Genomic DNA, 14,930 nt, shown 5'->3' on the forward strand with positions numbered 1-14,930 from the left:
AATTCCGACGAGCTGAGATACGGATCCATGGGCGGCGGTCGGGATACACCTACAAAATGAGCACGTGGGGGTCAGATCCGGAGGGGGAGGGATGACGCCGGCCTCGTATCCGGGGTTACCTGTCCCCGGCGGACGGGCTTCGACTGCGGCGGGTTCTAGGAGGGATGCGGAGCTAGCGGTCGCCACGAAAGGCTGTCGACGACGACGGGGCGCCCTCACGGCGTTGCGAGGCGGGCGGGGAGGGAACCGTTTGCGGCGGCTAGGGCAGGCACGGCGAAGCGGAGCTCACGGCCGTCGCGGCCTGCGCGGAGGAGAGAAGCTGTGGGGCGACCGAGCGCAAGCCCTAGCGGCTATCGGGGGAACGGAACGACCGATGGAGTTGAATACGCCAGCCGGTCGGCTTTTACGTCAGTTGTTCGGCCGGCTGGGCTCCAAAACCAGCCCAGCCATCCAATTTAGCCCAGCCGAACATAGCGTTTGTTCCGAGTAAATTTAATAATATCAAGGGCTAGAACGCAATTGTCCTTCCCCTCCGCCGTGCGCTCCTGCCAGCTGCCAGCATGTCACCCCCGTGTTGGCCTGGCAGCACGACCTCATCACGGCACAGCCTCCCCAAGCTCCCCTTCGCCCTTTCCCCCCACCCCACCCACCTGCGATCTCCGCGCCGGCAGCTCGGCAGGCAGGCCTCCACGCTCCACCACCCTCCTCTCGGTCTCCGTGCTCCCTCGCCAAACCCACCCGCCCGGGATCAATCATCATCTGACTAACCAACGCCGAAGCAATCCCTCGGCTCCCTCCGTCCTCCCCAGATCCGGCGCCGCCTCCGCCCTCACTGCACCAGCACCGCACGGCGGACACGTCGCCTCCCCCGCGCGATCTGATGCAGGCGCACGCGGTGGCCAGGTAAACAAGCCTCCGACTCCCGATTAATTTACTTAACCGCCGCTATTAATACACCGACCCGCCCGGCCGCCCCTTCCTCCTCCCACGTCGCTCACCTAGTCACCTTCCTCCCCTGGGACCGGCCTAGATCTCTCTCTCTCTCTCGGGTCCTCATTCCCGAACCCTCCAATCCCTTCCCCATGCTGCACTGGTTCTGCGGCCGAATCGCTTAATCGCTTATTGGTCTCTGTGTAATCAGCGGCGATGCGGTGGAAGCTTAACTCCTCCGTCTACAAGCGCGTGCCATCCAGGGAAACAGCCATGGAACCCGACGTCGAGACGCCAAGTTCGTACCCCGCTCGGTTTCCCCCCGTTCCTCTTACCACTTGGTTAATTTATGGTGAGATTTGAATCTCATTTCCTTTTCCCATTTCCGTTTCCATTTCCATTTCCGCAGTGAGAATGACGGACAGCGGCGGCGGCGGCGGCGGCGCGGGGCCGTCGTGGCGCATGTCCTTGCCGCATGTCTGTGTCGCCACGCTCACCTCGTTCCTCTTTGGATACCACTCCGGGTGCGTGCCCTTCCGCCCACGTTTTCTGCACTTCTGATGGCTCTGTTGCCCTCATCTGGACTCTGTTGCCCTCATCTGAATCATTTGGTGCCGTGATGGTGATGACGCAGGGTGGTGAACGAGCCCTTGGAGAGCATCTCCACTGACCTTGGCTTCACCGGCAACACGCTTGCTGAAGGTACGGGGGCATTTCTTCTGTTAATTGTAGTGGTTTTGGTCAGTTTATTTACTTGTTATACTCGAGTTGTGCTTGTGCTTCTGTTGGGTGCAGGGCTCGTGGTGAGTATCTGCTTGGGAGGAGCTTTTGTTGGGTGCCTCTTCAGCGGCTCCATCGCCGACGGGATTGGGCGACGCCGTGCGTTCCAGCTCAGTGCACTGCCTATGATCATTGGTGCTGCCATAAGGTGACATCATGTGCCACTTGATTTGTCTTTCACTTTCACTTTCACTTTCACTAGATATACGTGATATACGTGATAGATTAGGGGTAGCACCAATTGAAGAAAAGCTTGTCCAACACCGGTTGAGATGGTTTGGACATGTCCAACGGAGACATCCAGAGGCACCAGTACGTAGTGGAATCCTAAGCCAGGATAGTAACGTGAAGAGAGGCAGAGGAAGACTGAAGTTGACTTGGGTAGAGGCAATAAAAGGAGACTTGAAAGGATGGAATATACCCAAAGACTTAGCCTTAGATAGGAGTGCTTGGAAAACAGCTATTCACGTGCCTGAACCTTGATTGCTTTTGCTGGGTTTCAACTCTAGCCTACCCCAACTTGTTTGGGACTTAAAGGCTTTGTTGTTGTTGTTGTTTCACTTTCACTAGATCCTGTCTCTGATTGGTTTAATGTTGTATTTAAGCGCCACTTGCTAGCATTCATTATTCTTTGTTTTTTTTAGAGTCATTATTCTTTGGTTGAGTCAGTGGAAGTTGTCTGTTTTTTGTCAAACAATTAAGTACTACTACTTGGACCTTGGGTGTACCATCTGGTGACTGCCTTGCTGGTGAATTGGTCTCTTGGACTAGTGTCCTGCTGACTGGTTGCCGGTCTATTGTTGCTTCTGTAGAATTGCTGAAAAGTTGAATTGTGGGTAAAATATCTACCTCTTTTTTTACAGGCACTGCTTGAGTAATCCATGAATTAATCGTTGAGTTTTTTTTTACAATTTAACTTTATTAAGATTTAGGAGATGAACCACGAATATGAGGTACGTGGGAGTATACTTGTTGTGGTATCATCTGGGCACAGGAAGCTCCTTGCCCAGCCAAAGAAACAACACAATTTTCCTTATTAACAAAAAGTAACTGAACAATGATGTAAAGTAACATAATGTAATGGTCCTGTAAGAACCGTGCAGTTCTTCCAAATATGGGGTAAACTTAGCTTACCTGTTACATTTTCATGTGGGCACTGTGAAAGCTCCTTGGCCACTCATAGAAGCCCTAGAGTAAGAATATTGCTAATGATGAGAAGTAACTAAAACAATACCATACAATTGCAGTGCTCTCACCAATAGTTTGGAGGGTATGCTCCTCGGAAGATTTTTGGTAGGAACAGGGATGGGATTGGGTCCACCAGTTGCTTCACTTTATATAACGGAGGTATGTAGATCGTGTTTTCTCAAATGACTATTGTAAAGTTCTCATATGGTTTACCTTCTATTCTGATATAATTTTCATCTGGTTCTTTGTCTATGTCCACCTCTGATGGAATGCAGGTTTCTCCTCCTACGGTGAGGGGTACATATGGTAGCTTTGTTCAGATTGCAACCTGCCTTGGAATTATAGTATCACTCCTAATTGGTACACCTGTCAAAGATATCGATGGATGGTTAGAAGCTTTCTGTTTTAGTCCTTTACATGCCTTTTGAATTTCATATTTGTGAAATTTATCTGTACCAATGTTATTATTGCCGTTGGCAGGTGGAGAGTGTGTTTCTGGGTTGCCACTATCCCAGCGACTTTACAAGCTCTTGGTATGGAGTTTTGTGCTGAGAGCCCCCAGTGGCTCTATAAGGTACTTCTGCTTTGGCACATTGCTTGGTTTCTATGCCATGTTTCTGATTTATCAAGTCAAACATGCATGTTTGTTTCTTTGGTCACCCATATGAATGCTGCTGTTTTTCTTTTACTTGTTGAAAATGGTTGGGTTACATGAATGGCACGGGTCGACGAACCTCATGTCTCATGTTGCTTCAGTATTTAGTACAGCATACTTCATAATGACTATGATGCGATATATTGATTGTCAAAGCCACTAACTGTATGCAGTGGTGAAGCTTCACATAAATGTTGGGGCCACTAGTGCTAAAATAGCCAGGTTAGCAGTGTTTAAGCATGATTAAGTATAAAACTTCAAAGCAATATGGAAAATTAGGGAGGGCCATGGCCCATTTGGTCAAGCTCTGCCAGTGACTGTTTGTATGAATTGATATATGTGGTTTGTGTATGTGTGTTCTTGTGTTCGAGCCTTGCAACTTGAGCAGTGTCGTAGCTAGGAACAACTTGTAGGAGGGGCCAATTTGCCTTATGGAGATCAACGTGTACACAAATGCTAGCGTATTTAGTTACTAGCTGCAAGTTTGATGCTAATTAACACCTCAAATAGCTAATAAGAAATAACAAGTAGACCGTATTAAGTACACATTACCCTGTACAGTCTCCTGTGTGTTTGATAAAAAAAAATATTTGAGACTTCGAGACTCCAGAGTGATTTGATGAGGCCTGTTCTTGTATGCAGTGTGGAAGAATAAGTGAAGCAGAGATGCAATTTGAAAAGCTTCTAGGCCCCCTTCATGTAAAATCTGCCATGGCAGAACTTTCTAGATCTGAAAGAGGAGATGATGGAGAAAGTGTGAAGTACTCAGAGTTGTTCTATGGTCGCCACTTTAATGGTACAAGCTATTCTGTTATTCTTTTTGTTGCATTTATGCACTTCTAATAACCTGAGTTCAGTCTGGCCGTGAAGTTTGTTCATTACAAGTCCCTTTTTTGGTACAGTTGTTTTTATTGGCACAACGCTCTTTGCTTTACAACAGTTATCTGGCATAAATTCTGTGTTCTATTTCTCATCAACTGTGTTCAGAAGTGTGGGGGTGCCCTCTAACCTTGCCAACATATGCATGGGGATTTCAAATCTATCAGGTGCGCTCAAAGTTGTTCTTGTACAGTGTTATTATGTTCATTTTATCTGATGACTTATTTTTTGTGTGCTGTCTTGCAGGCTCAATTGTAGCAATGCTTCTAATGGACAAGCTAGGTAGAAAAGTGCTTCTTTCAGGGAGTTTCCTTGGGATGGTAAGCGACCATGATAAATGGCACTTTTTTATCAAAAAATTGCAAACACTGAAAAAGTAAAAAATATGTTGAACATCACTGACAGCACTTTATTGGTATAGGCTTTTGCAATGGGGCTTCAGGCTGTTGGAGCAAACCGTCAGTATCTTGGTTCTACAAGTGTATATCTTTCAGTTGGTGGCATTCTGTTGTAAGTTCCAAGCGTGATACATTTTGTAGCTTAGTTCTCTGTGTGTTTCATATGGAACTGAACTAATTGAAACATCTGCCTCTGGTACCTCATACTAACATTCTACATTAATTTGTCCTAGATGATTATGTTCTTATAAAACTTGGTAATAAATGGAAGTCACTTTATATTGGCTATGAAACGTTCAGATCATGTTTTTAATTTTTTTTATTTTGCTTGATGTTGTCTTGACCACACCTCTACTACTTCCATTATTGATTGCTACTGTGTAGGAGATTGAATTACTGGTTGATCTTTGTCTAATAGCATAGTAGATCGGTACTGTACATGTTCCATTGTCATTCTTGATATCTGTTTTCCCTAATGATGTTGTATCACCTAAGCTGCATAGCAGTTCTCCATATGTATTTACTATTTTCGAATTGGTTGAATTGTATACCAGAAGCTAAAATTCTGTCATTTGCCTTTATGTTCATAGCACACCTGTTCTGTTTGACAATTGTGGTTTACTTTTTTATGAGTATAGCTTTTGTAAATTTTTTGGTCCAGTTACTTATGACTAGGATTTTCGCAGGTTTGTCTTGTCATTTTCACTAGGAGCAGGCCCAGTCCCAGGACTTCTTTTGCCTGAGATTTTCCCCAATAAAATCCGGGCTAAGGCTATGGCTCTCTGCATGTCTGTACATTGGGTAAGAACTCCATGAGCCATGATATCAGGCACGCATGTGAATTGTTAGATGGAAAAGAAGCATACCAGTATGGAAGAATTGTACATTATATATCTCTAAAATGTCTAGCCTTTTGTTTAGTTGATTTGGGATCAAACTCATAAACTAACACAGAAATGAAAAGGGGCCTTATTGTGTCGAAATGTTTCTGGATTGAGGTGTGGATAGTCTAGGCTTGTATTTCATAGATTTTGAAGCCTCACAGAAATAATTTTTAAATCAGGCTTTTGCCACCTTAATCCAGTTAAATTTTTGATTGGTGGTAAATGGCCTTAAGTGCTGATAGCACTGATAAATGGAGAGGTCGTGACAGCAGCTAGATGGAACCCAGCTTTAGTCACAAGGTGTATAAGGGTGCCAAACTGTTTAATCAACCTGAATGCGCAAAATGGTTGGAGATTGGCATAGCATGTCTTCTGCTAATGTTTTCTTATAAGACCGTAAGAGTGTCCCCCACCTCCTGCACCTTTTGTCTGCCATTCCTTTATCTACCACATTCCATTTCCATAGTTTTATATATGCTACATGCCTACATACCACATGAAAGAATTGAAAGTTAATTTGGAAGTATGTAGTTGGTGCTGGTACTTGAAATTTCAACTCATAATTTTGATTTATGCCAGAAGTACTCTGTATAGGATAGAGTTTGCCTTTAATCTCTCTAAAAAATGTTTTGGTCTTTGGGTTTCTTGTTGTTTGTGTAGATGAGTATCAACTAACTAGTCACTAGTGACTATGGGCTAAAGAAAAAACTTTTTTCTCCTAACAATTAAAGTCCAAACTAGCAAGAGTGGTCTACACTTGTGCTTGTTTTTTTATAGATGGTTTTATCCATGTTTCTTGAGTTATTTTTCAGAGTTAAAATGATATATCTCATTGACATCCAATCCTTGAATGTAACTTTGGCAGATTGTGAACTTCTTTGTTAGTTTGCTGTTCTTGCGTCTTCTGGAGCAACTTGGTCCACAGCTTCTCTACACAATATTTTCGTCAGTCTGCGTGGTAGCCTCAATATTTGTGCGGCGCCATGTGGTAGAAACAAAGGGAAAGACTTTACAAGAGATAGAAGTTTCACTCCTGCAACCACAATAAAGGTACACCTTGGTTAATTTTATCATCATACATTCATGAGTTGCACAGGAGTTGAGCTGACTCAAAACGCAATATGCTTAGTTGGTATTTTTTATGAGAAGACCATGTGAATAGGAAGCATGCCCAGGAACGCCTTACCTTTTCATAAACTGGATTCACAGGCCAACCGCTCCTCATTGCAGGTATATATTTGACGTGACTGGAATCTGTTGCTACGTTGTTTGCTGAACACAAACAAGCTGGCCCTGCAGAAGCTCATTCCTGAAGTCGTCTCTTGAGAACGGAAACGCCCAACAAATGGTCTCAGGGAAGTTCCAGATATGCGCCTGCGACCGCTAGGGCGTCTCCATAGATCATCATGTACTGAAGTTATGCCTGTATAGCCCGCCCTAGTTAGGATGCTTCATACTTGTGTTGTCATCTGTTCTATCTATATACGCCTTAATATATCAAGTAAAAAACGTACTACTGTTTGACCGTTGATGAGCACTGTCGAAACGAGGAACTATCACTTGAAACACATGTATGTGCCACAGTAATAATAGTCCGAATAATAACATTAACACTGTACGGAGGTGCCCTATTAGACGGAAAAGCTCTGTTCCAGCTCGTACGCGTCCTAATTCCGCAGCCTGAACGGTGAACATATCCGGTCAGAAATCGGGAACGTAACACCACTGCCCGTCTCCATGAGTTCATGCCTACTGCATAGAGGCCGCTTTCGTAGAGAAACATTTTGGCATGGTTTTGACTTGTTATACATCATATTGTCTGTGAAACAAAAAATAGTGACTATTTTTGCTTTAGTGTTTTTTAGTTTATTTCGAGAGAAAAAGGAAAACGATTCCTCGTCATGAAGAAGCTGGGGCTAGAAACAAAAAATAGTGACTATTTTTGCTTTAGTGTTTTTTAGTTTATTTCGAGAGAAAAAGGAAAACGATTCCTCGTCATGAAGAAGCTGGGGCTAGAGCCGCCCTGAACATCTAACGACACCTCAGTATTAGAATGTTGGAAGCAAATTTTTTTTTTGACGCCACTCATCTGGATACAGCTGTAGCATCTGTTCATGTACACACCAACCTCACACACGCACACCATATTCACACCACACGTATATAAACAAACCTACAACTACACCCAGATCACCAGATCGTGTCCTTTGAGAGATCACTGGGTCCAACCATGACACCGTAGACGACGGGTGCGTCGCATTCCCTTTGTGGCTCCACGCGTGAGAGACAACGAAATTTATTGGGGGCAAACCCCGATGAAAGACCGGAAATTCACAATCATGGGGGCTCGAACTCCGGCCAGCAAGGTTCCAACCACCGAGCCTCGCCACCCGAGCTACGCTCGGTTCTCTGTTGGAAGCAATTCTATCAATTGAGATTGGGTCACAGTTAGAGGTACCCATTCGAAAACATGTAACAATCGGGAATTGATAACTGATATCTGGAAGACTGAACTAGGCAAGTATTACTCCCACAAACACAACGCTGTGTAATTCACAATTTATCAATAGTTTATTTCCAAGAGCACTAAAAAACACTGGCCAAATCATTGATTATTCTTTTTTTTTATAATGACACTCAAAAGAGTGTCTCACATCTTGTACTCCCTCAGTCCAGAAAAGAATGTAATTATGAGATTCGTGTCGGTTAAAATAGTTCAAGTTGAACCAAGTTTATAGCAAATAATATTAATATTTATGTCTCCAAATAATTTTATTATGAAAATATATTATATGACTAATCTAATGATACTAATTTTGCATTATGAGTATTAGTATTTTTTGTATAATTATGGTCAAAGTTTAAATTGATTGACTTCTCAGGAAGCGAGAATTGCATTCTTTTGTTGACGGAGGAAGTATATCTGAAGGAAAAGAAAGACCAATAAAAAAAAATAGACGATAAGACACAAAACGATCTCTAAGAAAAAAAGAGTACATCAAAGACCAAATTAATCGTCTTCTTCCTTCCGGTGTCCACAGCCTGCAAGAACTTGGAGATCGCACTGAAAAGACATCAAAGAAATTGCACCGAAAAGAAAGCAAAGAAGAGGAACACCTGCAAACGCCCTCGCCAAACAAGGTTTTGAAGACCTCAAAAGTCACTCGTCGCAGACGACGAGATTTAGAAACCACTGATAGAACATTGGTTGAAGTTATTATTGCCGTTGGCAGGTGGAGAGTGTGTTTCTGGGTTGCCACTATCCCAGCGACTTTACAAGCTCTTGGTATGGAGTTTTGTGCTGAGAGCCCCCAGTGGCTCTATAAGGTACTTCTGCTTTGGCACATTGCTTGGTTTCTATGCTATGTTTCTGATTTATCAAGTCAAACATGCATGTTTGTTTCTTTGGTCACCCATATGAATGCTGCTGTTTTTCTTTTACTCGTTGAAAATGGTTGGGTTACATGAATGGCACGGGTCGACGAACCTCATGTCTCATGTTGCTTCAGTATTTAGTACAGCATACTTCATAATGACTATGATGCGATATATTGATTGTCAAAGCCACTAACTGTATGCAGTGGTGAAGCTTCACATAAATGTGGGGCCACTAGTGCTAAAATAGCCAGGTTAGCAGTGTTTAAGCATGATTAAGTATAAAACTCAAAGCAATATGGAAAATTAGGGAGGGCCATGGCCCATTTGGTCAAGCTCTGCAGTGACTGTTTGTATGAATTGATATATGTGGTTTGTGTATGTGTGTTCTTGTGTTCGAGCCTTACATACTTGAGCAGTGTCGTAGCTAGGAACAACTTGTAGGAGGGGCCAATTTGCCTTATGGAGATCAACGTGTACACAAATGCTAGCGTATTTAGTCACTAGCTGCAAGTTGATGCTAATTAACACCTCAAATAGCTAATAAGAAATAACAAGTAGACCGTATTAAGTACACATTACCCTGTACAGTCTCCTGTTTGTTTGATAAAAAAAAAATTTGAGACCTTCGAGACTCCAGAGTGATTTGATGAGGCCTGTTTTCTGTGTATGCAGGGGTGGAAGAATGAGTGAAGCAGAGAGATATGCAATTTGAAAAGCTTCTAGGCCCCCTTCATGTAAAATCTGCCATGGCAGAACTTTCTAGATCTGAAAGAGGAGATATGTGAGAAAGTGTGAAGACTCAGAGTTGTTCTATGGTTCGCCACTTTAATGGTACAAGCTATTCTGTTATTCTTTTTGTTGCATTTATGCACTTCTAATAACCTGAGTTGCAGTCTGGCCGTGAAGTTTGTTCATTACAAGGTCCCTTTTTTGGTACAGTTGTTTTTATTGGCACAACGCTCTTTGCTTTACAACAGTTATCTGCATAAATTCTGTGTTCTATTTCTCATCAACTGTGTTCAGAAGTGTGGGGGGTGCCCTCTAACCTTGCCAACATATGCATGGGGATTTCAAATCTATCAGGTGCGCTCAAAGTTGTTCTTGTACAGTGTTATTATGTTCATTTTATCAGATGACTTATTTTTGTGTGCTGTCTTGCAGGCTCAATTGTAGCAATGCTTCTAATGGGACAAGCTAGGTAGAAAAGTGCTTCTTTCAGGGAGTTTTCCTTGGGATGGTAAGCGACCATGATAAATGGCACTTTTTTATCAAAAATTGCAAACACTGAAAAAGTAAAAAATATGTTGAACATCACTGACAGCACTTTACTGGTATAGGCTTTTGCAATGGGGCTTCAGGCTGTTGGAGCAAACCGTCAGTATCTTGGTTCTACAAGTGTATATCTTTCAGTTGGTGGCATTCTGTTGTAAGTTCCAAGCGTGATACATTTTGTAGCTTAGTTCTCTGTGTGTTTCATATGGAACTGAACTAATTGAAACATCTGCCTCTGGTACCTCATACTAACATTCTACATTAATTTGTCCTAGATGATTATGTTCTTATAAAACTTGGTAATAAATGGAAGTCACTTTATATTGGCTATGAAACGTTCAGATCATGTTTTTAATTTTTTTTATTTTGCTTGATGTTGTCTTGACCACACCTCTACTACTTCCATTATTGATTGCTACTGTGTAGGAGATTGAATTACTGGTTGATCTTTGTCTAATAGCATAGTAGATCGGTACTGTACGTGTTCCATTGTCATTCTTGATATCTGTTTTCCCTAATGATGTTGTATCACCTAAGCTGCATAGCAGTTCTCCATATGTATTTACTATTTTCGAATTGGTTGAATTGTATACCAGAAGCTAAAATTCTGTCATTTGCCTTTATGTTCATAGCACACCTGTTCTGTTTGACAATTGTGGTTTACTTTTTTATGAGTATAGCTTTTGTAAATTTTTTGGTCCAGTTACTTACGACTAGGATTTTCGCAGGTTTGTCTTGTCATTTTCACTAGGAGCAGGCCCAGTCCCAGGACTTCTTTTGCCTGAGATTTTCCCCAATAAAATCCGGGCTAAGGCTATGGCTCTCTGCATGTCTGTACATTGGGTAAGAACTCCATGAGCCATGATATCAGGCACGCATGTGAATTGTTAGATGGAAAAGAAGCATACCAGTATGGAAGAATTGTACATTATATATCTCTAAAATGTCTAGCCTTTTGTTTAGTTGATTTGGGATCAAACTCATAAACTAACACAGAAATGAAAAGGGGCCTTATTGTGTCGAAATGTTTCTGGATTGAGGTGTGGATAGTCTAGGCTTGTATTTCATAGATTTTGAAGCCTCACAGAAATAATTTTTACGAAGGAAGGAGAGAAGGACATTTATAGGATGGCTAGGGTTCGTGAGAGAAAGACACGGGACTTCAACCCAAGTTAAGTGCATTAAGGATGAAAGGGAGCATCTCTTGGTAAAGGAGGATGAGATCCGACATCGATGGCAAGAGTATTTTGACAAATTGTTCAATGGTGAGAATATGGACACAAGTCTTTCAGTTGGATGACTCTTTTGATGACACCAATAGGCGCTTTGTGCGGAGAATTCAAGAATCTGAGGTCAGAGAGGCGTTGAAAAGGATGAAAGGAGGTAAGGCGATGGGACCGGATGGTATCCCAATCGAGGTGTGGAGATGCCTTGGGGATATAGCTGTAGTATGGTTAACCAAGCTGTTCAACCATATTTTTCGATCGAACAAGATGCCTGATGAGTGGAGGAGAAGTATATTGGTACCGATCTACAAGAATAAAGGGGATATTCAAAGTTGTACAAATTACCGAGGAATTAAGTTGATGAGCCATACTATGAAGCTATGGGAGAGAGTTATCGAGCATCGCTTGAGAGCAATAACGCGGGTCTCTATGAACCAATTTGGTTTCATGCCCGGAAGGTCAACCATGGAAGCCATTTTCTTAATAAGACAAGTTATGGAGCGGTATAGGGAGAAGAAGAAGGACCTACACATGGTTTTTATTGACTTGGAGAAGGCTTATGATAAAATACCAAGGAATGTTATGTGGTGGGTGTTGGACAAACATAAAGTCCCAACGAAGTACGTCGGGCTCATTAAGGACATGTATAACAATGTTGTGACTAGAGTTCGAACAAGTGATGGAGACACGGATGACTTCCCGATTAGGATAGGACTACATCAAGGTCAGCTTTGAGCCCTTATTTGTTTGCTTTAGTGATGGATGAGGTCACAAGGGACATAAAAGGGGACATCCCTTGGTGTATGCTTTTCGCGGACGATGTAGTGCTAGTTGATGAAAGCCGGACAGGAGTGAATCAGAAACTGGAGTTATGGCGGGAGACTTTGGAGTCCAAAGGTTTTAGACTTAGTAGAACTAAACTGAGTATATGAGATGTGACTTCGGCACTACTACTTGGGAGGAGGAAGATGTTAGTTTGGAAGGTCAAGTAGTGCCTAGGAAGGATACCTTTCGATATTTAGGATCAATGCTACAGAGGGACGGGGATATTGATGAAGATGTTAGCTATAGAATCAAAGCAGGGTGGATGAAGTGGCGGCAAGCGTCTGGTGTCCTATGTGACAAAAGGGTACCACAGAAGCTAAAAGGCAAGTTTTATAGGACGACGATTAGACCTGCTATGTTGTATGGTGCAGAATGTTGGCCTACGAAACATATTCAACAGCCAAGTGTCGCGGAAATGCGTATGTTGCGTTGGATTTGCGGTCATACAAGAAGGGATCGAGTTCGGAACGATGATATACGTGAGAGATTAGGGGTAGCGCCAATTGAAGAAAAGCTTGTCCAACACCGGTTGAGATGGTTTGGACATGTGCAACGGAGACCTCCAGATGCACCGGTGCGTAGTGGAATCCTAAGTTAGGATAGTAACGTGAAGAGAGGCAGAGGAAGACCGAAGTTGACTTGGGTAGAGGCAATAAAAGGAGACTTGAAAGGATGGAATATACCCAAAGACTTAGCCTTAGATAGGAGTGCTTGGAAGACAGCTATTCACGTGCCTGAACCTTGATTGCTTCTGTTGGGTTTCAACTCTAGCCTACCCCCAACTTGTTTGGGACTTAAAGGCTTTGTTGTTGTTGTTGCTTTTGCCACCTTAATCCAGTTAAATTTTTGATTGGTGGTAAATGGCCTAAGTGCTGATAGCACTGATAAATGGAGAGGTCGTGACAGCAGCTAGATGGAACCCAGCTTTAGTCACAAGGTGTATAAGGGTGCCAAACTGTTTAATCAACCTGAATGCGCAAAATGGTTGGAGATTGGCATAGCATGTCTTCTGCTAATGTTTTCTTATAAGACCGTAAGAGTGTGCCCCACCTCCTGCACCTTTTGTCTGCCATTCCTTTATCTACCACATTCCATTTCCATAGTTTTATATATGCTACATGCCTACATACCACATGAAAGAATTGAAAGTTAATTTGGAAGTATGTAGTTGGTGCTAGGTACTTGAAATTTCAACTCATAATTTTGATTTATGCCAGAAGTACTCTGTATAGGATAGAGTTTGCCTTTAATCTCTCTAAAAAATGTTTTGGTCTTTGGGTTTCTTGTTGTTTGTGTAGATGAGTATCAACTAACTAGTCACTAGTGACTATGGGCTAAAGAAAAAACTTTTTTCTCCTAACAATTAAAGTCCAAACTAGCAAGAGTGGTCTACACTTGTGCTTGTTTTTATAGATGGTTTTATCCATGTTTCTTGAGTTATTTTTCAGAGTTAAAATGATATATCTCATTGACATCCAATCCTTGAATGTAACTTTGGCAGATTGTGAACTTCTTTGTTAGTTTGCTGTTCTTGCGTCTTCTGGAGCAACTTGGTCCACAGCTTCTCTACACAATATTTTCGTCATTCTGCGTGGTAGCCTCAATATTTGTGCGGCGCCATGTGGTAGAAACAAAGGGAAAGACTTTACAAGAGATAGAAGTTTCACTCCTGCAACCACAATAAAGGTACACCTTGGTTAATTTTATCATCATACATTCATGAGTTGCACAGGAGTTGAGCTGACTCAAAACGCAATATGCTTAGTTGGTATTTTTTATGAGAAGACCATGTGAATAGGAAGCATGCCCAGGAACGCCTTACCTTTTCATAAACTGGATTCACAGGCCAACCGCTCCTCATTGCAGGTATATATTTGACGTGACTGGAATCTGTTGCTACGTTGTTTGCTGAACACAAACAAGCTGGCCCTGCAGAAGCTCATTCCTGAAGTCGTCTCTTGAGAACGGAAACGCCCTACAAATGGTCTCAGGGAAGTTCCAGATATGCGCCTGCGACCGCTAGGGCGTCTCCATAGATCATCATGTACTGAAGTTATGCCTGTATAGCCCGCCCTAGTTAGGATGCTTCATACTTGTGTTGTCATCTGTTCTATCTATATACGCCTTAATATATCAGGTAAAAAACGTACTACTGTTTGACCGTTGATGAGCACTGCCGAAACGAGGCACTATCACTTGAAACACATGTATGTACCACAGTAATAATAGTCGGAATAATAACATTAACACTGTACGGAGATGCCTTATAGACGGAAAAGCTCTGTTCCAGCTCTTACGCGTCCTAATTCCGCAGCCTGAACGGTGAACATATCCGGTCAGAAATCGGGAACGTAACACCACTGCCCGTCTCCATGAGTTCATGCCTACTGCATAGAGGTCGCTTTCGTAGAGACATTTTGGCATGGTTTTGACTTGTTATACATCATATTGTCTGTGAAACCAAAAATAGTGACTATTTTTGCTTTAGTGTTTTTTAGTTTATTTCGAGAGAAAG

At 42.6% G+C, this 14,930-nt stretch overlaps 1 protein-coding gene and 1 pseudogene across 1 annotated transcript; both read left to right on the forward strand.

Annotated features, from left to right (window-relative positions):
- The first annotated feature begins 610 nt into the window (after positions 1-610).
- LOC136467010 (probable plastidic glucose transporter 2) lies at positions 611-7,332 on the forward strand. The gene is made up of 15 exons (XM_066465566.1): positions 611-903; positions 1,142-1,228; positions 1,340-1,454; positions 1,565-1,632; positions 1,726-1,858; positions 2,958-3,057; positions 3,174-3,286; positions 3,379-3,472; positions 4,196-4,349; positions 4,456-4,599; positions 4,679-4,752; positions 4,854-4,942; positions 5,517-5,631; positions 6,580-6,764; positions 6,945-7,332. The coding sequence occupies exons 2-14, from the start codon at positions 1,147-1,149 to the stop codon at positions 6,760-6,762; spliced, it is 1,464 nt and encodes a 487-aa protein (XP_066321663.1). The 5' UTR covers positions 611-903; positions 1,142-1,146; the 3' UTR covers positions 6,763-6,764; positions 6,945-7,332.
- A 721-nt stretch (positions 7,333-8,053) lies between these two features.
- Positions 8,054-14,580, forward strand: LOC136465529 (probable plastidic glucose transporter 2; annotated as a pseudogene).
- The last annotated feature ends 350 nt before the right edge of the window (positions 14,581-14,930 follow it).

The sequence above is a fragment of the Miscanthus floridulus genome, chromosome 7 (assembly GCF_019320115.1).
Source record: "Miscanthus floridulus cultivar M001 chromosome 7, ASM1932011v1, whole genome shotgun sequence".
Lineage (NCBI taxonomy): Eukaryota > Viridiplantae > Streptophyta > Magnoliopsida > Poales > Poaceae > Miscanthus > Miscanthus floridulus.